General features: G+C 42.6%; 2 protein-coding genes across 2 annotated transcripts; one reads left to right on the top strand and one right to left on the bottom strand.

Moving 5' to 3' along the window:
• Positions 1-736: 736 nt before the first annotated feature.
• On the top strand, positions 737-14,508 carry fscn2b (fascin actin-bundling protein 2b, retinal). The gene is made up of 7 exons (XM_028028750.1): positions 737-1,557; positions 1,870-1,968; positions 2,061-2,787; positions 12,187-12,343; positions 12,843-12,964; positions 13,050-13,217; positions 14,001-14,508. Exons 2-7 carry the CDS (start codon positions 1,876-1,878, stop codon positions 14,204-14,206), a joined length of 1,473 nt encoding a protein of 490 aa, XP_027884551.1. The 5' UTR covers positions 737-1,557; positions 1,870-1,875; the 3' UTR covers positions 14,207-14,508.
• Positions 14,509-14,922: 414 nt separating this feature from the next.
• On the bottom strand, positions 14,923-24,297 carry faap100 (FA core complex associated protein 100). The gene is made up of 8 exons (XM_028028749.1): positions 23,993-24,297; positions 23,404-23,522; positions 21,972-22,840; positions 20,452-20,608; positions 18,668-19,520; positions 18,476-18,586; positions 16,954-17,028; positions 14,923-16,825 (listed from the first exon to the last, which is right to left on the bottom strand). The coding sequence occupies exons 1-8, from the start codon at positions 24,149-24,151 to the stop codon at positions 16,709-16,711; spliced, it is 2,460 nt and encodes an 819-aa protein (XP_027884550.1). The 5' UTR covers positions 24,152-24,297; the 3' UTR covers positions 14,923-16,708.
• Between the last annotated feature and the right edge of the window lie 33 nt (positions 24,298-24,330).

The following is a 24,330-nucleotide window of genomic DNA, read 5'->3' on the forward strand; positions in this document are numbered from 1 at the left end:
TGGACAAGAAGGAAGCAGGAAGGGGAAGACATGCGCTAAGGGCACTGAGGTCAGGAATCGAACCCGGAACAACCGCTACGAGGACTATCACTTCTACATACGGGGCACCCGCTGTACCTACTACGCCACGCGATGCCCCAACTCTCTGGTTGGTGATGACATCTACATTAATCTGTCAGTGAGTCAATGTAGACGTTCATTTCCACTGACAAGCAGAGTAAACGTCATCATGTGTGATGCAAGTGCGTATGTGGAGTGGCGGGGTGTGTGTGTGTGTGTGTGTGTGTGTGTGTGTGTGTGTTTGAGGGTTGGCAGTAGATTAGCCAGGTTGGGATGATTGGGTTGAGGATTAGATGGATTCAGGAACAGACATGTCTGTTTACTCCTCAAAGGCGACCTATAATAGGCTGATTGGCAAGGCTGATTACACACACGCACGCACACCCCTGCACACGCACACAGAAGCAAGCACACATATTCAAAAACTTGCATGATCATTAGGTTGTTGCCTTTATACCCAGCATCTCCTTTCCTAAATTTAGATGTAAAGTCTGCCTCCCCCTTCATCTCAGACACACTTCCCATTAGAATGGAGAGAGCTTGCAATCAGAGACAGTGTGTAACCAAACCCAGCACAGGCAGGTAAGGGGAGCCGCAGTCAGGCAAGTACCCCAAAGGCAGAGGGAGTGCTCTGGTTACCCGGCGCTGTGGGAGCATACATGAGTATTGTCTCTACTCACTTCTATTTATGTGCAGGAGAAAGAGGTGAAGAGCAGAGCTCCAAATGAGGTGAAAAAAAAGAGAAAGGCAGGATTAGATACCTTGCAGGTTAGAGAAAGGCAGAGAGGGAAAAGAAGAGGATCGGAAGAAAAATCGTCAGGGAGAGGCTTAAGATTCAAAGGAGAGCATCATTCATAGCTGGCTTGAGTTGTGATAGACAGCTTATGCTTTTAGACGATTGAAGCGGTCCTCCAGTTTTCTAGGGCCTCTGAGGATGTACTCCATCCCTGCTTAAACTTGCTTTTCACAATCTAGAAGTCTGCGCTACACAGAAAGGTAAAGCAAAGTGTAAAGCCAGTTGATATGATTGATCCAAACATAGTATAGGCAAAGAAGCCAAAGGGGGGAACAGACAACACCCAAGAGAAGTCAAGTCTTGGGGAACCAAATGATTGAGCCTTCAGGGTAAATAACAAGTCATGCAAGAACAGGGGTGAAGTTGTTCAGCTGAAGAGACGAGAGAAAGAGGGATATAGGCTTCACAAGGCAAGCTAAGCAGTCCAGAGCAAAATTAGTCCACAGAGAAAGAGGGGCTGACACTGGACAGAAGAGAGATCAAGGCTGACTCAAGTCTCTGCTGCCTCTAACCTGATTAGGAAGAACAGGAGTGGTGGAGGAGCTGAGTTCGGAGACCCGATCAGCAGAAAGTACGAGCCAGCAAGAAAAGAAGAAAAAGGAGAAGGAATTACAAGAGGGAGCCTGACGAAAGAAGCCTCTTAAATCTGGGAGCTGGAATTGGAGCCGCAGGAACTGCAGAGGGGAAGCCACAAAACCGCAGTAAGTAAATTAGGAGGCTGCGGCTGGAAAAATGTATAATGAAGTCATGGGCGGGGGAAAGAATTTGTGGTTTTCGGAGTGCTTTATGTACTGCACCTTAATGAATTGATTTCCTGCTTTTACAGCGTTTGCATTTCACCATTCACTTTGATGCTTCTCTTATTCTTCACAGCTTAAAAACCTCTTCTCTTTCTTTAGTCTAATCAGACTATTTCTTATGTATCTCCTGTCCCCAGATGTTAACTTCTTATTTCTCTCTCACAACCCTTGTCACATGTCCTTCCTTACTCTCTGGACTCAACATACCCAAAGGTGAAGATGCCTGCTAACGGAAACCATCCCTTGAAGTTACAGTTTGGTCTTATCAATCATGAGGGTCGTTACCTCACTGCAGAAAACTTTGGTTACAAGGTAAACAGTGCAAGCTAATGAAACTGTTTTGGTGGTGGTACATGTCATCTGTAGACATAATGTATTAAAAGGACACCTTTTTTGTGTCTCAGCTGAATGCATCAGCTCCAAGCCTAAAGAAGAAGCAGATATGGACTCTAGAGCAAGACTCCCAGGAGACCCAAGTTGTGTATTTACGCAGTCATCTGGGACGCTACTTGGCTTCTGACAAGGATGGCAAAGTCACCTGCGAGGCAGATGGCCATAACTCCAACTGCCGCTTCCTCATCATACCGCAGTCAGACGGCCGCTGGGCCCTCCAGTCTGAGCAATACCTCCGCTTCTTCGGTGGCTCTCGGGACTACCTGTCTTGCTTTGCTCAGATTATCACAGATGCCGAGCTTTGGGCAATACACCTGGCTCTGCATCCGCAAGCCAACCTGCTGTCTGTCGCCCGTAAGCGGTATGCCCACCTCTCCACGGAGGACGGGGAAATCGCAGTGGACAGGAACATTCCATGGGGTGTCGAGGCACTCTTGACTCTCGTCTACCTGGATGGGAAGTACTGCTTAAAGACCTGCGACAGTCGCTTCCTCAGCAGCGATGGGAAGCTGCAGACAGAGAATGGGAGGGCCACAACATACACACTGGAGCTGAAGTGTGGGAAGCTTGCCTTTAAAGACAGTGAGGGAAAGTATTTGTCTCCCATGGGCCCCACAGGGACCCTGAGGTCAGGACGATGCTCCAAGCCAGGCAAAGATGAACTGTTTGACTTGGAGGAGAGCCATCCACAAGTGGTTTTGATAGCAGCTAATGGCCGTTATGTCTCCAACAGGCAAGGTAAGAAAACACAGATCCATCTTTAAAATAGTTTCCTCTCTAAAATCCTTAGATTCATTGAATCCCTGCTCCAAGGTCATCTTACTAGTCTTCCAAAAACATTGCACAGACTCCCAACAAGCTGATTGAATGAACAAAGACTTACCTTCAGTGCCATTGCTGAAGGACACACAAGCTTTTGCTAATGAAGCCGAAACTGATGATTGGCAAAGGGGTGCATGGTAATTATGAGTGATGCACTTTGTGCTTATCGTGCATATAAGTTACAGTGAACAGATGCACCTTTCCATTAAAATAAAACAGATAAGACTGATTCACAGTGTGGGCCTCATGAAAGGCACCAGAGGGGAATAGGGGATTTTGGAATGGGACTTTGGCTATGAGACAAAGTAATTACCCCTAAGCCCACTGGCTTCACCAACTGCCAACCAGCATTAACTGAGAAGGACTCCGTATGGATGATGTTTGGCCAATTCTTTTATTTAAATGATATTGGAGGGTTTTCCAACATGATTGACCTTTTCAAGTTCACACCTCAGCATCTCTGTCAGAGTTAAGTCTAGGCTTTGCTGATGTCAATCCAAACTTTTTACTTAAATATTGTTGAGCTACTCAACTAGCAACTCTTTAGCTTAAGGATGGGGGAACTTTCTCCTTCAGGATTTTATTGTAACAAGCAAAATTCCTGGCTCCATGAATTATGACAAGTTGTCTAGGTTCTGAAGCAGCAACTCAGTCTAAGACCATCACACTACCACCACCACGTTTGACTGTCAATGTGATGTTCTTTCTCTGAAATGCTTTGTTAGTTTTATGCCAGATGTAGGGAATTCATACCTAACAACGCATTTCCATTTTGTCTTGGCAGTCCACTGAAAATTGTCCCAAACCTCTTGGACAATATCAAGATGTTTTGTGGCTAATCTGTGATGGGCCTGTGTATTCCTTTTGGTCAACAGTGATTCTTGTCTTGGGTTGTAGTGGTTTTCTTTTTTACATATTTGTTAAAACTGTCACTATGTCGGGACACTATGGAACTAAGACAGATAATCTGTGAAAAAAATCGAGCTCATCTTCCTTCTCCCAGTTCTAACTAGAAATGACCAATAATAGTCAGAAGGAGAGTCTTAGCGCTGTCAATCATGCTTGACACTGCTGCTCCGCACCCCTCTCTCCCTGCTCTCTGCTATGCTAAAGCGTCTTCCCAACAGTAGAGCCTGCCATGAATGCTAAGCTAGTTACCAGAGCCACCCAAGATGGCAGATAAATTGTTTTTCCTTGAACGGTGAGTTGTTTCTCCACGATTATCACATTGTGCAGCATGTACACAAAATTGATTGACAGTGCTAAGACCGTCATCCTTACTCTGGTTGTTTTGGTGGGAAACAGCGTATTTCTTCAGACAGATCATCTGACTCATACTGTTGCAACATGGTGACAGTTTTAACAAGTAAGTAAAAACCATGTTTTTATAAAGGTTACATACTGCAGCTTTAAGTGACCTGAGTGAAGTTGGCCCCCCCACCTTCTTCAAATTAGACAAAATTGGTGTCAAACGTTTGTGCTACGTGGGGGCTGGTTGACCTTTGATGACCTCTAAAAACATTTCTTTATATCTTTAAAATGATAGCGGCACAAACGAAAATTTTTGCTGCACAAACCAGCACAAACGTAGCACAAACGTTTGACACCAATTTTGTCTAATTTGAAGAAGGTGGGGGGGCCAACTTCACTCAGGTCTGAATAAGTTGTTGAGAGTAATTTTGGGGGGCCGGCCACTCCCGAAAATATTTAGTAGCCTACTGTTCTATGTTTTCTCCATTTGTGGATAAAGGCTTTTTATGTGGGTCTTTGGAATCAACTTTTTAATCCTTAGATTGGGGCATGAAGGGTTGTTGATGGCTTCATGTTGTGTGACAGATTCTATTGAAGTGATTTTGTGATTTTACAGTTTGGCAGTAATCAGGCCTGAAGGTGACAAGTAAAACTGGGTATAGGGGTCCAAGAAATCCAATTAATTACAGTTCATTTGTGATTTAAGCAACTGAGATTTTGTCATAAAACGGGCTCAACATAATAAATACATACATTAATTGTTTTACGTCTCTGCTATATCATATGCTTAAAATACATTTTGTGTTTGTCCCGGTTCATTTAGCTCTATGCTCTCAGTGATGCAGCTGCCTGTGCCTGTGTTGATATTGAATTATGTCTTTACTCTTCAGTCTTGTGATAAGGGAACTTCAGGCGTTATTTGATCTCTGTGTTAGGCATGACATCACCTCATCGTCATGCCTGTCATGCTGATGGACTCCTCATTGACCCCAAAGTAGTTTCCTCTCAAAACCAAGGTTGAATTTCTTTGATCAGAGTAAAAACCAGAGCAGTTCTAAATTAGAGTGTCACGTTTCATCTAGTTGAGTTGCCACAGTGTGACTTGCCTAGAGTTTCAGTCGCCATGGTCAAAGGGCCCATTGGTCTGATTTCAGAATGGATTTGGAGGTAGATTAGCATAGACCAATGGCGATTGTCAGCACATTAGATCATGTCGGCCATCACTAGGCAGATTCTAGTCTGCAGGCTCAAGTTGCTACAACCCCGGATGCTGTAACTGAATATCTCCTTACTCATTGTTCTTGGTTAGCAATGGCCGCTCCGAGCAGGAATAAAATTGCTGGAAGTATTGTACATTTGGTTTCATATAAAACAAACATTTGGGATACCATGCTATGTACATTCATGCATGCTGATAATTTTTGGCTACATGCTGCTCCTCATCCTGCTTTTTTTACTCTTTTAGCACTCTCTATCCACAAACAAAAGCCTCATATTTTTTCTGCAGCACTCACCCACTCACAATCATGCTATCCTGCTGAGACGAGTGGTGAGTTGTTTTGAATTATTGATGAAGTTGGCCCCCGTTCCTGGAGGGCGAGGGGGGTGGGAGGGGAATCTGCTTTCAGAAACCCAAGCTGCCTCTTACCTGCAGCCAAAACTTCCACCCCATGAGTCCGGCTTTAACCCGCTAATCCAACCTGTAAACAGTAAGGCTGATGGGTTTATGTGGATTTTATTATACATTAAGAACTACAGTAAATGTGTATAATGTGCTTTATACACATTATACACATTTGGAGGACAGTGCATTATACCCATTTAGTCCAAGTTATGATCAAAATTCCTGTGTTAGTCCAGGAGGTTTGTATCTAGCTTTAGCTAGTTTAGCAACAAAGCTAACACTAGCTTTTGCTTCTTAAAGGGGCAGTACTGCATAAAATCAACTATTCTGAACTTTAAATCATGATATAATGTTATGCCTTCATCAAAAACATACTTGGAATGTTACCTTGATTCTTTCATGAATGTTTGAGAAATTCTTGTATTTCCCATGGCAACCAATCAGCCGTATAAAACACCTGGGTGGACTGAGCACCACCTTCAAGACGCAGCAAGAAGGAGCTGCGGCTTCTGAGCTTCTGCCTCACAGAGCAGCAGTCCTCCATTCAACTCCTTCAGACTAGCCAGCAGCAATGAACAAACATCTAATGGAACTGTACACCTGCTGAGCTCTTTGTAAGAGCACTGGTAAAAACATTGTTAAAGGGTTAAGAGAGGAGCCATGTTGTGATGACTTCCTGAAGGCGGAGTTTCAGAAAGAACAGGAGTTTTTTAAAGGGACAGAGGTCCAATTTCAAGGCTCTAAGTTACAAAGTCAAATTTCTTATAAGTCATATTTGATAAATATTGCATTTTTATAACAACTGAAGGTAACATAGCTACTTGCCATAAAATGGCACGATGTGACTGGAAAACACATACTGCTCCTTTAACTGAGACAGATGTTGCCAATGAATCACACATCTTAGCTGTGGTTGCCAGGGAAGAGGTTCACACCTGAACAGAAATTACTTTAAAAACACCGGTAAATCCATAAAAGTTGATTGAAAATATGATTCTGGATTTGGACATTTTGAATTTTGCAGCATGCAACCTGGACAGATCATGAAACTTTTGGGTTGATTGTACAAATGTTTTATGCTTTGATTAATGAATAAAACATAAATTGTAAATAACAAATTATACAGCCTCCTCTTGGCTCTGATTGGTTGTTTTTTGTTGAGAGTGAAGTATTTCTTCAGATGGCAATAGTAGCTCAGGGACGAGGTGAAGGAGATTGATTTTTTCAGATTAACTGTCTCATAACGATATGGTGACAGTTTTAGCAAATATATAACATATTTTTGTAAAAGTGACATAGTGTAGTATAGAAGTATAAAAGATGACCATTGTATGACTTCAGCGAGTTGGTCTGTATTGTATGCAGTGTGTAACGTTTAGTCTCATGATCTTTCACTGGCCAGTCACAACTTTCCTGCTAAAAATCTCCACAAGAGTCATTGTAAAAATGACTAAAGCCAAGAAACAAACTCTGTATTTTCCAAAATGACAGACTTTCTCCATCCATGCACAAAGCCTAGGACAAGATGTGTTGGAAAAAGTACAAAAATAAACAAAGGAAAGTGTAGTCGTGATGGATAAAAAGATGGGAGCTCATGGATAATAAGGGACGCAGGGATAGTGGCATTGGCTTACTATTAATAATTGATGTCAGGGCCGACTATCGTTGATGGATTAGTTAGGTCTGCCCCACTTCCAGACTTGTAGGTAGGACAACCTGAGGAAGGGGAGCTAGATCTGGGCTTCGATCAGAAATAAGACACTAGAACCTGTGTGTTATTCAGGAGCTCCTGGAAGTGCACTGATCCATTTGTTTCTCTCCTCCTTTCCTTTTTCTTGACCATCAAGTGTGTCAAAGATGCTCATCAACAATACCGTCAATAAATAATTATGCCAGCTCGGATTAGAGCACATCCAATCTCCCTTCCCCCTTTTTCTGGCTTTCTTTTTCCTTCTTCCTCCACCTTTCCTTCCACTGTCGGCTCTTGTCTCATCTGTCAGACAGCAACTATAAGGTCCCAGCTGAGCTCTGTCTGAAGATCATTTCTGGGTTGAATTAGTGTGAAATAGACACACGGAATAGGTAGACTAAGCATGACATTGAGCTGGGATGAGAGAGAATAGGAGTGATAGGCCCCCAGGCGTTGCTACAGAGTGGAAGAGCTTAAATTTATGCTTCAGATGCACTTAAGATCAATGATAATTTAACCAGCTGTACGACCTAATGATACCTAGTTTATCAAGTGTGAATAAGATGTGATTAAACCATCCCAGCAGCTCAGTGAGCGTGACATCTCTGTTGCGTATCATCCCCTCTCCTCCGCGGTTTATCTCTGCGGTCGCTTTTGAAATGCCCCAAAAGAATATTTCAAACAAATTGGATTAACACTGTCACGAACGAGCCGCTGAAGGCTGAGCATCTAGTTTAGAGATTTCATACTGACAAAAGTTGTCTGTAGCTCTTTTGTCGCTTGAAAGAAGTCAGACTTTTCCTCTCACCTGTTAAAGTGCTCTTCAGCTCATCGGGGTTTAGAATGTAGATTTTACTCATTTGGATTTAATAACAATAGCACAGCTCTGCCATGTTGTTTGATTATAAACAAGCTAACAGCTAACATGTGATCTGGGACAACAGGGACAAGAACAAAATTCTCACTGGCCAGGACATTCCATACTTCACAGGAACTATTGGGAAATTCTCACAGGTCAGTCCTACTGCAGGGTTTGTATAATAATGGCTGCACACCAAATAGGGAACGAGTTCTGACCAGGTAAATGTGTCAAGAACAAACTGCAAAAACTCCCAACCTAGAGCTGCAAGAAGACAATTTAAAGGAGCAGTGTTAAGTGTTTTTCAGGCATATAGTGCCATTTTATAGCACAATCAAGTAGCTATGTTACCTTCAGTTGTTATAAAAATGCTACGTATATGGCTTAAAAGAAATATGACTTTTATATTTATCGCCTTAAAATTAGGCCTCTGTCTCTTTAAAATCTCCTGCTCTTTCTGAAACTCTGCCTTCAGGAAGTCGTCACAACATGGCTCCTCTATTAACCCTTTAAGCATGTTTTTACCAGCGTTTGACTGAGAAGTACCTTCCATAATGCTAATTGCTGCTGGCTAGTCTGAAGCAGCTGAGTGGGGAAGGGGTGTTCTGTGTTCTGTGAGGCGGAAACTCGGAAACCGCAGCTCAGAGGACAAAACATCTGAAGGCAGCGCTAGGCCCACCTAGGCGTTTTGAAAAGTTGAATGGTTGCCATGGAGATTAAAGGATTTCTCAAACATGCATGAAAAGAATCAAGGCAACACTCCAGTGGTTTTGTTTAGGGAATAACATTATAACATCATGTAAACCTCAAAAAAGTGGATTTTACATAATTCAGCCCCTTTAAGAATAAATTCTGAAAGCACAGTGCAGAGTTATTGTGGAGTGTTTTTAAAATTTTACAGCACAGCTAGCTGCTACAACAACTCAGAACAGTAGTACTATCAAACTTTCATGAGTTATTGCTTCAAATGTCAAATGTACCTGTCACTTTTTGACATACAAAAACATCATAATGATGTCTAAAACATAAAACTGATCACATAAGTTAATTCAGTTGATTATCCATATATTACAGTCATGTTTCACATTTGTTTTGGTTTTAATTCCATTTCAGCCAGTTGACTCTAATGAAATACAACGGATTTATAATGTATATAGTAGAAAGTAAAGCAAAGCACAAACCAGGAAAGGCTAAACCAGTTTTGACAAAATCTTACAATATGCAAGCTGGCTCTTTGGAACGGCTTTCTGATAAAACTCTGTTGGGTATGGTAGGGTAGGATAAGCATCAGGTATTCCATAATCAGGAAGTGAAGTTTCACCCAGAACTGGTTTCCCTGGAAGTTCTCCTCAGAGACTCGGACCTCGCTTATCTCGGTGATGTAGCTGACAAGAAAAGTGAAGTGTCTGTTTACCGGGGATTGCTGCGCCCGCAGGACCGTGACGAGGTGGACTCTACAGCCTGGGAACTGGGGAGGATGACATCACAGAATGTGGTAACTCTGGTAGCGAAGGGGGGAAATGTCAAGCACCCGTCTGAAAAATAAAATTAAATAAATAAAAAATAACCCCAGTTATGTTATTTTAATACAAACAAGCTGAGCATATCATAAAAGCACAGCTAGCTGCTGCTGGAATTTAGAAAAGAAACAGTTCAAACCCAGATGTCTTCATTACATTCTGCTATATAACAACATTGTGTTGGATAATCACTGCAGCGAGGGACTTTTTGTCATGTTTAGCTCATTAGCTGTTTATATTGCTCTCTAACTAAAGACTGGTTTCCAATATTAATGATTTATAGCATCCATAGTCAAAGGCCATCCAAAGCAAAGGCTCGCATGCAGTCAGTGTTCACTGACAAGATGCTGTGGCAATTTCACAATTTTTTTTTAATTAATTAAAGTTTTCCTTCCATCAAAACTGTTTTCAAGTTTGAATGATTTTCAAATTTCTGATTATGTTTTTATACTGATTTCATGTTGCCTTTCTCTATCTTCAGTACCGTATCATTGTGTTTTCATGTTTTCATGATATTTTGTGACTCGGTTTTTATTTAATCTTGTATTGTTTCCTAATCCTGGGGGCTGAGCTGACCACTGCTGTGGTGGAGCTCCTGCTTCTTTAAACTGTTCTAGAAATAAAGAATTTAAACTTTGCCTAACTTCAAATTCTTTTGAAGGTAAGCAAAAGCAACTGACTGCAAATTATTTATTTTTTTTTTTTAATTATTTTTATGTGTGACATCCTTTCCCTAATGTTTGACCAACTGTAGTTTTATTGCCTAATGGTTTAGGATTGGTTGCTAATTATCTGCTATGTTTGGCCCATACAATCCTCCGCTCATTTCCTGTTTTTGTCTTTATTCCTTTTTTTTTAAGGAAGAAGCGGGGATTGCTCTAAAGCTGATTATATCTGAGCCCCGCTGTGAAGAAAGCAGACAGCCGGAGCTCCGGGCGGGGTAATGGTTCGGGACGGGGCTTTAGGGTGTTAGAGGTATGGAGGGAGACGAGGAGGGAAGGGAGAGGGAACAGGTACCGCTAACAAGAACAGGAAGAGATAAGAGGCACGGAGATTAGCGTTGTTAAAGGATTAAGAAAATGTTTGGGGGATATTTTGAGATGCATCTAATTAAGGATTTGGCCCTCTGCAATCTGGTGGTGCGGCAAGAGTTTATTCCAACCGAAGCAACAACCTGTTTGAGATGTTGGTTGTCTTTACGGCTAAATCAGAAAACATGTGAAACACAGTTTGAAATGTTTAAGAGTAACCGGTAGTAGCTGGTGGAAGAGCAGGTTTGATCGTAAAGCGTCATGTTTTCTCCCTCACCAGGATGTCACACCGTGGATGGAAGGGTGTCAGCGCTTGTTTGTCGGAAACATCTGTGTTTATCTGCGATGCATAAGCAACGGAAAGGCAAAAAATAATTGCTTTCCAAGAGATTTGCTGAAAATATTTCAAAGGTGTGACTTTTCATCAGGTGCAAACGACGGAGGGACTGCTGTTTGTAATTGCTGCTACGCGCCAACAAGAAACCTGCATCAAACCGGCCTTATTTTTCCTGCACTGACTCTTATTGTATTTACTTCCCATGTTTTTAATATTGCCCACTCTTTACTTTCTTCATAAACTGAAAACTGAAAGTACCAACCCGCTAAGGTTCTGTTCTGTTTCAAACCTGAGTTTCAGTCCAAAACCTAAAGCTGGAGTCGTTGTGTGTGTTTTTTTTCTGTAAAGTTATTATTTTCTCATAATTCTTTCCCTGAACACCTTTTGTTCATTTCTATAACCTTTGCTCCCAGCTGCAACTTTGGATAACCTCAGATTGCATGAACCCCTGTTTGGCTGTTTCTGTCCAGCCAGAGCTAAGCTAGCACATAGCTGCTTGAAAGTGAACAAATTTGGAGTGTATGGTTATATATGAGCTTGTGTGTTTAAATTTTGACCCTTGTAAAGTTCAGGAACATCCACAACAGGTTTTCTGGGGGGTTAAAATCCCCAAGCCCATTCCAAAGAAAGAAAAAGCTTTAAATACAAAGTTGGATTTGGGTTTTAGACAATGAGAAGGGCCAGAGTCAGTTTTCATTTAATTGTGAGTTCGATTTTTGAAAGTAGAGCACCTGAGATGAGTACGTCTAGGTTTTACGTTATAAAATAGCTTCTTTATGCTAATTGTTATGTTGCTAACTAGTAATGGTAATACCAGACGACAATAAGGCATTTCTCTCCTTTTTATATTCAAAAAACATATTCAAAAACAGAAGTTGTACTGCACTATCTGTCTCTGGGTTCATCTAATACGAGCCACTATTAAACAGTTTGTACCTGCAGCTTTCCCACCATTTTGTCATGGAGTTAACGGCGACATGCGTCTTTCCTGTGGCCCTCCCAGGAGTCAGCCTCGCCGCTAATCAAGAAGATGAAACTGACACGGAGACGTTTCAGATGGAGATCGACAGGGAGACCAAGATGTGCACCTTCCGCACCAGCCAAGGTTTCTACTGGGCCCTGGTGGCTCACGGCGGCGTGCAGAGCACCGCCACAGCAGTGTGAGTGAACGGCCGCGGGAGGCGTTCAAATGGAGGCATAGGTTTTATTTTACACCTTTACTAGATGTGAGTGGGCGGGAAACACCAAAACATGGTTTCTGAGCAATGAATTATTTCTTATGTTGGTGAATTATTTTTACCTTAAGGTGAGGAAATGCAGTGACTGATGGTTTCACTCATCATGAAAGCATTAGTCATAGAAACTCGGCATATAATCCTAAATCAATTTCTGCCGAACAACTCAGACATTTTGAGGGGAAAATATTGTGAGCTTGAAAAGTTGAACATTTGCGAGAAAAACAAAAAAAACCCCCGATATTTTGAGATTAATCGCAAACATTTTCTAGAAAACAACATGTGGAGCTCAGAAATGTAAAAAAAAAAAAAAAGTTTTTCTAGCAACCTCCTTTTTCCCCATCTATAGTGACAGTGACCCTAATATGTTGTATATAACTTTTTTTACTATGAGAAATAATTAGAGGGATTTTTTTGCCCACAGATCTGCAAACACCATGTTTTCAGTGGAATGGCTCAGCCACAAGGTGGCGATAAAAGCAAGCAATGGCAAATACATCTGCACCAAGAAGAATGGCCAGTTACTGGCAGTCAGTGACACCATAGGTGACTTTTCTTCTCTTTCCTGCCGGATCTCCTCTCTCCTCTAATCCTCGTTGAGCCGACTTGTTTTGTTTTTTTTTTCCTCCAGGTGAGGACGAGCAGCTCACTCTGAAACTGATCAACCGGCCCATGCTGATCCTGAGAGGGGACAACGGCTTCATCTGCCACCACAGGAACTCCAACACGCTGGACGCCAGCAGATCAGTCTACGACATCTTCACCCTGGAGTACAGCAGCGGAGCCTATCACATTAAAGGTCAAGCTCAGTTTAATACCACAGCATATTCAGCACATTCCAATAGGCCGACAAAGTGCTTCACATCGTAAAGACATTTTACAGTCATCAATTATGAAACAAGCCATAAACATTTTGCACATTTATTACTAATCAGAAGTGTCTCTAAACAGGTTGTGGTTTCAGCCTGGATTTAAAGGAACTCAGTGTTTCGGCTGTTTTTGCAGTTTTCTGGATGTTTGTTCCAGATTAAGTGTAGCTTAAAAACTGAATGTTGCAAATCTCCCCCACTCAGCTCCTTCAGACTAGCCGGAAGAAATTAGCAAACATCTGGTTGAACTGCATCAGCCGAGCTCATTATAAGAGCTACTTCTCAGTACAGCGCTGGTGAAACGTTGTTAAAGGGTTAATAGAGGAGCCATGTTGTGATGACCTTCTGAAGGCGAAGTTTCAGAAAGAGCAGGAGTTTTTAAAGAGACAGAGGTTTAAGTTCCAGGTGTTCAATTACAAAGTAAAAATTATTTTAAGTCATGTTGTGATGACTTAAAAATCACAACATGACTTGTGATTTTTAAGTCTCAAATCATGGGCTGCCCGGGGCTCCAATTTCAACAAGTTAAATTACAAAGTAAAAATTCTTTTAAGTCATACATAGCATTTTAATAACAACTGAAGGTGACATTGTTACTTGTCGGTGCTACAAAATGGCACCCTATACCCGGAAAACACACAGTACTGGCCCTTTAAGCGCCCACACAGCAGGTCACCGGTATGCCCCTCACTGGTTCCTTTGTGCCGTTGCAGGTGTGGACGGGCGGTTCTGGTACGTGAACAGCAGCGGGCTGGTGTGTGCAGACGGCGAGGCTCCGGAGGATTTCACCCTGGAGCTCCTGGAGCGCGGCCGCCTCGCCATCAGAGGGAAAAACGGAAAATACCTACGTGGAGACCAGGGAGGCACGCTGAAGGGAGACGGGCTGAGCCTCAGCAGCTCGGCTCTGTGGGAGTTCTAGAGCAAACTAATACCAGACCCAACTGTTCTGCCAGGCTTAGAGATTCACTGAGGAGAGAAGTCTCTAAAGTTTCCTGGTGCTGAGGAAGGAGACAGATGTTCAGCTGAAGAAGAGCTGGAGAAGAGACCGTGCAGTATGATAAGCCAACAGAAGTATTTTCAAGATCTGTAGCCTGAAAATTAGCCTGAGTAAACATTAGTTTGGTGTTTTTCTTTTAGATTGTTTTCCAGTAGACAATTGATGCAAGCAGAAATTCATGTCTGAAACTGTAGAAATTAAAGGCATTCAGTCATAAGTGGAAATTTTCTCTTCTTTGCCTTCACTTAATGCTATTAAAATCGGGCACTGACAGACGAAGAAGTTTATCATGGGTACAAAATAAATCTCAAACTAATTTAGGGATTAAGTAATGTATTTCAGCCTGGTGTGATCATTACAAACTCTAATGTTTTTTCAGAACAAGAATCTATGAAAGGAAGAGCTTCTGTAATTTCAAAGTTTCAAAAAATTGTTGCTGAGAAAGCCCACTTATTGTATCCCACAGCAAGCTTCCGGGAGAACTTTGAATATTTTATCACCGTACTTAGTGGAAATGGTAGTTCACATTTAAAATCGGTTTGCTTCCTGGCAAAGAACCAGCTTTTACGTCCAGTTCATCCATTTTTAATAAGGCTGAGGTTTGGGTCATATTAATAACCTCCACTGTCGATTCCACATGTGTTTATAGGCTTTTATTTCACGGTGAAGTTAAAGAATTTTCATCCTTTATCATACCACCCAGATTCTGACCCGATTAGAGAAAGTCCAGGACAAATTTATAATTGTAGAGTTTAAAATGCATCACTAGCCACGTTTTCTTTACAAATGCTCTCAAACCTTTGTCAATATTCCACTAATATTATCCCCCCAACACACACACACACACACACAATTTTGCCGTTTCCATTAAATATGAAACACAATTCAAATCAGACGTGATTATCCTCTGACAACTTCCTGTCGTCTTCTTCGTGGTTTGTGCTAGTAGTAACGTCTGCTTGTGCATCATGTGACGCGATAAAAAGTGTTTCCATTGCAGTTTGGCGAAATAAACCAATTCAATGCGGCCAGAAGAAAACCCAACCTCATCCTGTCGCCAAAACTTTCTAATCAAACAACAAGAAGGTTTTTGAAACCGCCGTGTTTCCATCAAGCTAACTTATGTTCGAAATGTCAAATTGCACAATTACCAAGTGGCCAATAAAAGCGCAGCTAGTGAGAAAGTCAAAAATAATACAACTTTCATTTACACAACTAAACCTCACTGCGACACAGAGGGTTTCACTTTCAACAGGTAACCCGGTTCTATTCATGTTCTCCTTTTGCTGCTCAGTTAACCTGGAAATTACATGTTTCTGCTCTCAACATTTATGGTGTGGACCCGTCAGCATTCAGAACCAAACCTTCCTTCAGAGGAAGAATCATGTCATCTGCCCACTTCCTCCAGTTCCAAGAGACTACAGATCAACCAACCACACATAAATTAGACAGGATTTATTCCTTTCTCTCTCTTCACAATATACAACTCAGGAAGAGAGTTTGATCACAGAGTCCCACAAAACTCAGCTGACTTTTAAAACCTAACCACAAAAACAATTCAAACTAAAAGACTGTAAGTGAGCCATGCTAAAAACCATGAAAGTGGAGTTCATAAAAATGTATTTAATCTAGATTGCTTTACAAAACCTTTTTACTTTTTACAGTTTTTTTTAACTTAAACTTTAGTTTATACGAAACCCCAACAGAAAGTATGACATACTGTAACTGTGGAGAGGGAGGAAAAATAAGCATTGGCTTTTTATGTCTTATTTTGACCAAATCCTCTGTGGCATTCAGATTCAGCTTCCTTTACTCTGATACCCCTAAATGAAATCAGTGGCTGAGGAAAACCTGCTGAAGGCTGCAGAGGAGATGAGACTTTGGTGGAGGTTCACCTTCCAATAGACCGACCAGACATTCACCCAGAGACGGAACGATCAAAGCATATTCAGGTGTTGGAATGGCCTAGTCAAAGACCAGACTTAAATCAATTTGCCAATTGATTTAATAGATTTTTTTTTTGCTAAAATCTGACTTTTTAGCAAAAAAAGAAGAAAAGTTTCCATCTCTAGGTGTGAAAAGCTGGTAGAAAAATACAAAGGCACACCACACTTTTCAGTCTTTTCTCAATAATAATAATAATAATAATAATAATAATAGTAAAAACAGGAATCAGCTTCTCATTTTTCTTCCAGATTATGCTTCACTTTGCGTCGATATGACACCTAAAATCCAATAAAATATATTGACTCTGTGGTTCTAAAAGTCAAAGCAGTTCAAAGGGTAGGAATACTTTGTGATCCCAACTTTACAGCCAGGGCCCGAATCCTCTGCAACACGAGAAGATAATTAGGCAGCTTCATCATCATCCTCATCCTCAGGTTGGAGAAGGCAGCGAGGGGTCGAAGGTCGGCTGAGTGGGTGTCAGAGCATGAGCAGAGGGCCGTCTCTGAGCTGCTGGTAAACACGCAGGAGGAGGGTCTGCATCTGCCCAGAGGACACGCCCACACTGCTGGCCTCCCAGACCTGACCTCGCTCCACCTGACGGCGCAGGAGGGAGAGAGAGAGAGAGGAGCCATGCCATTGGTCGCTTTCTGGACATCTTAGGTTTAAGAGTCATACACGTCTCTGTTGTTCTACACCGGATTGAGAATAAAGCCTGATGTTACCTCGGCTTGCTGTAGCGCGAGCCTCAGATCTGCAATGGGAACTGTTCTGGAGGAACCGGCCCTCTGCAGCAGAGTCTGTGTGAGAGAACAGAGCCGTTTGTTCCAAACAAGGTCAAAATCTGACAATGCAGGACAGCAAATAGGTTCAATCGGAGGTTCCTAAACCTGTCCATGCCATGGCCCCCCAAACACATGAACCTTTAGCTGTTGACCCCCTCTGCAATCCACAGACAGTGCTACGAAATATGTAAAGAAACTCTGAAGTTTACTTGATTTTTTTTTTTTGTAGAGATTTTGATATGCTGTAGAAATATAATGATGAAAGTAAATCTTCTCTTATAATTTTTTATACTTTATTTAGGAAAAAAAATAGTAATTTGTTTTGTTTTTCAGTTGTTTCTGTCTATGTTAATATGTCACCTAAAAAAAGTATTTTATTCATTGTTTCATAATTACTACGTTCATGTAGCATACATGCTGCCTCAGACCCTCTGATTTTAGTTGGCAATGAGTTCTGTGGTTGAAAATGTTGTCATCAGGTATTACATGATGACTTTATTAATCTGATGTTGCATATCTTATCCACCAATCCCCTCTTGTGGTAAGAAAATGTGTAATATTTGACACTAATCACATTAAATTGGATTTAATCTTCATAGCTCTTGTGGGTTTTCTCGTCAGAAACTTTTTCATTTCTAGCCTGAGGAGCAGCTTGATGAATTTGACTGGCAGCCAATCAGAAAGATGATCATTTCAAATTAATTTATTCTGAATTTCCTCTCTGTGGGACAATAAATTTCTATATTCAATAGCTCCATCTTCAATAAATTATTTTAACTTATATTTTATAGCAATGATTGATAAACAGATTACATTTATATAGATAAAAATATATCTGTGGAAAGACTTAAATATCGCTGTTCACATACAACCTCATGTGGAACACAAAGTAGTTCCACAATCTAATACCTCAGTGAGGGGAATAAAAATGAACTCCACACTTTTTAGATTTTTATCTGTAAAAGAATATTAAAAACATTTTCCCTGGAGGATAAGTTTCACCTTTTTGATAACTCACACTGGGGAGCAAGTTTAACTGTGAATTAAGATTAGCCACCGTCAGAGCAAAGGCTGATGGGAATCCAAAGACACAAAAACAAACAATCACACAGAATTACGGATATTGGAGCCGATCGATTGGTTAATCTCTGAATCCTCCATGAGAAAAAGTGAGAACAGGCGATTCTTCCACAAATAAAGTTTATGAAAAACAAGATTTCAGTCCATCTTAACACATTTGGGCAAGACTGTTGACTTCGGTTGAGTGAAACACGAGCTGAAACGCTTTCATCTGCTTCCTGTTGTCTCCTACCAGGTTAAAGGGAGGAGACAACAGCTAAGCTTAAGGTCGTCTTTAACAAGTTCTAGAAAATTCTGACTTGCAGATTTTGAGTAACACTTTGAGAATAACCTGTAAGCTCCTCTGAAGTTGCTGGTACGTTTAAGAGCGTAGGGTGTGTACCTGAATCCGATGCAGCACGGCGTGGTGCAGGCCGCACACGGCCGCAACTGACGAGCTCTTCACCTGAACCTCCATGGTGACCAGGGGTTCTGTCTTCTCCTCTGTGTTTACCTGCAGACCAGAAGACGGAGGCTCAGGTTAAACCAGGAAACGCCTGTCGGAGTAACCGGGTCTCTCCGGTAGAGGGTTCACCTCTTCAGCAGTCAGTTTGACTGCGGCGTTATTTGGCGCACTGCCACAGATCACTGAACTGTCCCCGTCAGTCTTGATTCCTTTGCGCTCCGCCTTCACTCCACCACAGCCTTCAGACAACAGCCACTCAAGCAAAGAGACACGGGGGCCTCCAGGGGTCAACCCCAGCGCGTCCCTCAGTAACTCTGACGACACGCGGACTCTAGCAGAATACTCCTCCGGTCTGGACGCCTGGCCTCCTCCTCTGCACCGGAGCTGCCGTGAGCTTATAAAACCCTGGATGAGGTCTGCCGGGTTGCTGCTGGACCGGGCTGGAGCCGGCGGGTCGCCGAGCCGCAGGGCGTGCAGCCAGTCCACCGTCAGGGTGTTTAATGGCAAACTGAAACAGGCCCTCTGCGAGTCCAGAGGGGCCGCCGCCTCCTCCTGTCCCAGGAACCTCCAGAGGGAGAACAGGAGAGAGCAGGTCACGGTAACGGGGAAGGAGGCGTCGCCCTCCGCCGCGACCGGCAGAGACACCTCCACCGACTCCCCCGGGCCGAGACCCCCGAACGGGAAGGAGTAGTTCACAGACGAGGCGTCCCCTCCTGCTTCTAGAGGACAGGACAGAGGACGGACAGCGACGCTCAGCGTCCAGCCTCGCTCCAGGACGAAAGGACTCAAGTTCTCCAGGACGCATGTCAGGTTCAGGGAGTCTCTCTGAAGCAGGCTGCTCCACCGTACCAAACCGCGACACCTGACTGGCTTCGAGTCAAACTCTGAACGGTTCGACAGCAGGAAGCTGATGTTCATCACCTGATTCAGCTCCTTCAGGATCTGATTCTTGGATCTGATGATGGTTTTCAGCACTGATGCTCTGAAGGAAAACAGATTGAAAGCACTTTAGGTTCGGGAAAGTTGGGACACAAAGTAAAAGACCCTGAAGATACAATTTAAATATCATTAGAAGGATATTTAGTTAACAAACTTGGAAAGGGTTTCATTTTCACCCAGTAGCTACGTTTCCATTACAAATGTGAGCAAATCTTTGTCTATATTTCGCTAAAAAACACAATTTCACAATTAAATAAGAAATGAAATTAAAATCACACGTGAATCAGATTGTTCACGCGAGAAGACAATAAAAATTATGGCAGTGATGGGTGCAAACAGTTACATGAGATATATTCATAATCTGAATATGAATATATTCAGCGCTCATTATCTATCAGCCAATCAGAGGAGATGTCGGCGTCTTGTTCAGCTGTTGGAGTGACAAGCCCCCTCCTACTTGGGAGCGGCTACGTATGCGACGGGATTATAGTCGCCCATTTTACATTAGAGCTGTGAATTCAACATGTTGGAATTACACACAACTTTTTATGAACTGTGATGTTGTGAGAGGAATAAGCCAGCTGCACATAGTCCAAAAACAAAACAACAAAACCCCTACAAACAAACCATGATCCTCTTACTACTTCCTGTCGTCTTCTTTGTTGTTTTCGTCAGTAGTACGTGATCAACATGCAGCTTTGGATCAAATGGCTCCTGTGATGCGAAATAAACGTTTCCATTGCAGTCTTAAGAAATACATCTTCTTTGCTACGGTTGAAAAACCACCTCATTATAGCACAAAAACTTTTTATCAAACAAACGTGAGTTTTTTCCAAACGTGTTTCCATTAAGCAAATTTTTTTTCCTAATTTCAATTTGCGCAGTTTTACGGTAAATGGAAACGCAGCTGGTTGAACTCATCTCTGGTTTTGCTCATGAATCTAAAACAAACGGACGTCCTTCGGTTGGTGTACCTTTCACAAACGTCCCCAATGGCAGACAGGATGTCCCCGACGCTGCGTCCAACCTGGGAGGAGGGACGCTTGGACAAACCGTCCTCCTGTGTCCTAACAGGGAGACGGATGGACTGCAGCCGCCCTCTGACTGACAGGCTGAGCAGCTGAACTTCACCTGGGGGCAGAGGTCACACACTTTACCAACCCACAACTTCAGGACGTCACACAGAACGGTTCAAAGCTTAAATATGATTAAAGACTCTAAAGAACTTAAGATAAAGGCTTCCGGACCAGACAGTCACTAACAGAAGGTAGTGAATGATTGAAAAGAGGAAGGGTATGATTCTCCAAGTTATTATAAATTAAAATCTACCAGTTTTGCAGGTTTAGAAAGTGAAATTCTTTCTAATTCTTCAATGCAAAGAATAAACTAAAGCTCAGCCAAGGTTAGATGGAGAACATATGAGGACATATGTAACATATAGAACATATGTAGCTTTACCTGAAATTCACAAGACGAGACTAAATGAGACAAGGTACTAAGTTCACAATCACCTGTCAAGGTTTTAACATCACTTTTAAAATGTTCAAATTTAGATCAAATGCTGCAAAAAGGCCTTTTCCTGATCTAGTTTTTATCAACTACACGCAGTCTGCAGTACATTTACCATTGCCTAGTTGCTGTTGATAGTTGAGGCATATTATACTGCAACTTCATCAGGCAAAGCCAACATGATGGCAACTGGTTATAGCTGATGAGATAGGAGAGCAACTAAGGATTATTTTGACAATTTATTAGTTAATCAGATAAAAAAGTTCACTTACTGTGAAGATTTAAACTTATTTTATGCGACATTAAAAATACAAAGAAACAACTAATTCGATTCCTTTTTTAAAATAAGAAAATAAACATTTTATTTCTTAAAATCCAATAACAGCATTCATTTACTGAACGTTTCATAAATTGTAGTGAAGGATTTGCAGCTACAAAATACTTCTAACATCAACACGTGAAAAGTTCAGACCTTTCTGCTGGACTGAACATCAGTACAGTGTAGGGCTGATCTGCTGATTATTATTTTTATTAATAATTGGATAGCAAAAGGTGCTTAATGGGAGATTTTTTTTTTTACAGAATTTGAACTAGGTAAAGCTAAAACAGAACATACAAAAAAGTTTTTTAATTTTAAATACAAAATATATATACTTTTTGACCAGTTTGGGCCGGCCCAAGCCTTTTAGGGGCCCTGAGAGGGCCCCCTTTGCAACATGTCAACACCAGATTCTTAATCATTCCTAACCAACACACCTACTATCAGTAGCATCATTTCCAATTAGCTTACATCGTACTGATGTTATTATGGCTTTTGACTTTAAACTTACAGGAGTAGCAAACTAAAAAAGACTTGGGACATTTTAGGAGGGTGAGGATGTGCTTTGGGTCTGCTCTGTGTGAAACGCATTAAATCCTGCATGGAAATGTGACAAAACATTCAGGGGGTGTGAATATTTTTGCATGCGAGGCGTCATCCATTCACCTGCAGAGCTGCATGTAGGCTGATGCAAAGCCGTGACTCCGCTCACGTTTAAACTGACGGGTGTGAGGAGGGCAGCGGGGTTGGACCGGGACCCCTCGTCCTCCTCGCCCCCCTGTCTTCCTGCTGTCCCAGAAGAACTGTCCCACAGATCCACCGTTAGCAGGTCTGAGCCGGTGCTGTAGTAAACACGTCTCTGATCCATACAGGCGCACTCCACTGGACCTGGGACGCAGCCCAGGGTAAACCTGGTGCCGCCGCCTCCCTCTGACCCGGCCCCACCAGCCCCGATCAGAACGGCTCTGCCTTGTTTGCCCAGAGCTATCAAACACCCCGCGCAACCTGCATCGGTTTCCATGACAGCAGATGCTCCGACAAACACGACCGGCTGCTCGAGGCTGTGGAGGATCCGGAGCCTGGATCCCGGGATGCGCAGAGGGAGGAAGGACAAGCGTCCGTCTGGCAGGCCGCAGAGCACAACCGGCGATTTGGAGAGCGCCGCTTCCGCCCCAAACAGAAGCCTGAAGAGGAGAGGCTGGAGAGGGAAGTGGGAACGAGACGGACGAAGACGGGAGGAGGCGGGCGACACGTCGCCGGGATACACACACACCAGCACACATCTGGATTCTGTGTCGCCTTGAACGGAAGGGGAGACCAGCGGCAGAGAGAAGGAGGCGAGCAGGTCGCAGGGGTCGGACTGAGACGCCCGCTGGGTTTGATACAGAGTCAGTGACCAGGACGAGTCGGTCCGGCAAAGTGTCAGGAGCACAGAACCAACGACCAGGAGGGACGACACTCTGTCGGCGACGGCAACGAGACACTCGGTAGAGATCTTCAACTCAGTGGGACCAGAACCTGCATCATGGGAGGAACTTTGACCCCCAAACAGATAAAAGGTCAAATCAGATTTACAGACATTAGAGGCGCACCGACAGCAGTTTTCTAGCCGATAACCCATCCTCAAAATGCCAGAGGATTCCCCCAGTGTATTATAAGCCTGGCGGGCTATCAGGCTTTACCTCCTACTGGTGGACTCCCTAGCAACCCTACCACAGGCCTTAGCAGATTTTTGGGGGGAAGCCCTGATTTACCCGATATCCAATTTTGGCCAATTCCATTTTTTTCCCCTGAAAATTAGACTTCTGTGTGAACAGTTTACAACTAATTATGACACTTGTCTGACATCAATGACATAAAAGCTGGATAAAATGACCATTGTGGTTCAGACTGCAGACGCTTTGAAAACTATGAGATACATATCCAAAATAGTTTCTCATGTGGTTCAAATTAGATTTTTTTGTGGGTGAAAAGAACGGAATTAGGTCGTTCAGATTGGTACAGGTCAAAGATCAGCAAAAAAAAAGCAGATTTGGGTTGCGTTTGCCTGCTGAGTGAACATAGTTTGTGCTACTGAGTGACAGGAAGTGATTTGTACCTGGGTACCAGCAGCTGGACTTTAACACAGTAAACTCCACTCCAGCATGCCACAAACAGGAGCTGCTCATCATAGCTGACAGCCAGATCCCTCACAGCAGCAGGCATCTGAAGAACCGCCTGCAACACAACAACCAAACAGGGAGTAACAGGAAGGAGTTGTGTTTTCATCAGCTGTAATGAAAACACAACATTACAATATTAAGTCAGACCAATAAAAACACACTTTTAATACATTATGGGAAAAGCTGACAAGGCAGCGGTCCAGCAGACAGACACATCCCCCACAGAGGGCTAGCTAAAGAAGCAGGCTGGTCACTGTGCTGTGTTGATGAAAAGTTGACATACTTTTCAGTGGTTGACATTTCTGTTTTTAAAATGTATTTTTATTGGTCTTCTGTAATATTAGAATTTTCTAAGAAACTTAATCGTGGATTTTCATTAGCATCAAAATGATCAAATTCTAATTTCAACAGTTTGTGTGACATGATCCTATATAGTATACGAAGGAGATAGGAACTGAATTACAGAAACATAAACTTTCCAGCTTGCATCTGTGAATTAATGACTTCAAACATAAACCTGCTTACCCTGAGTGTTTTCTCCTGCGCAGTGAAGACATAAACCTCCTCACCACCAGTACAGATGAAAACATCCGTCCCAGTTCCACACTTGACCAGCGGTGTTCCAGATTTTCCTAAAAGGCCGAACTCAGCCCAAGGCTCAGCAGCACACCGTCCTTCCATCATGGCTACAAAGTTTCATCAGGGTGACACGTTTCCTACATACCTCGTTTATCAGCAGGGTTAGTGGTCAAGAGCTGCAAGTTAACTTTGTGACCAGCTGTTGACAAGAGGAAGACGTCAGAAGTCCCGCGCCTCATTATTTTAACCAATGACAGTCTTGAACTACATTACCCATGACCATT

The sequence above is a fragment of the Xiphophorus couchianus genome, chromosome 9 (assembly GCF_001444195.1).
Source record: "Xiphophorus couchianus chromosome 9, X_couchianus-1.0, whole genome shotgun sequence".
NCBI lineage: Eukaryota > Metazoa > Chordata > Actinopteri > Cyprinodontiformes > Poeciliidae > Xiphophorus > Xiphophorus couchianus.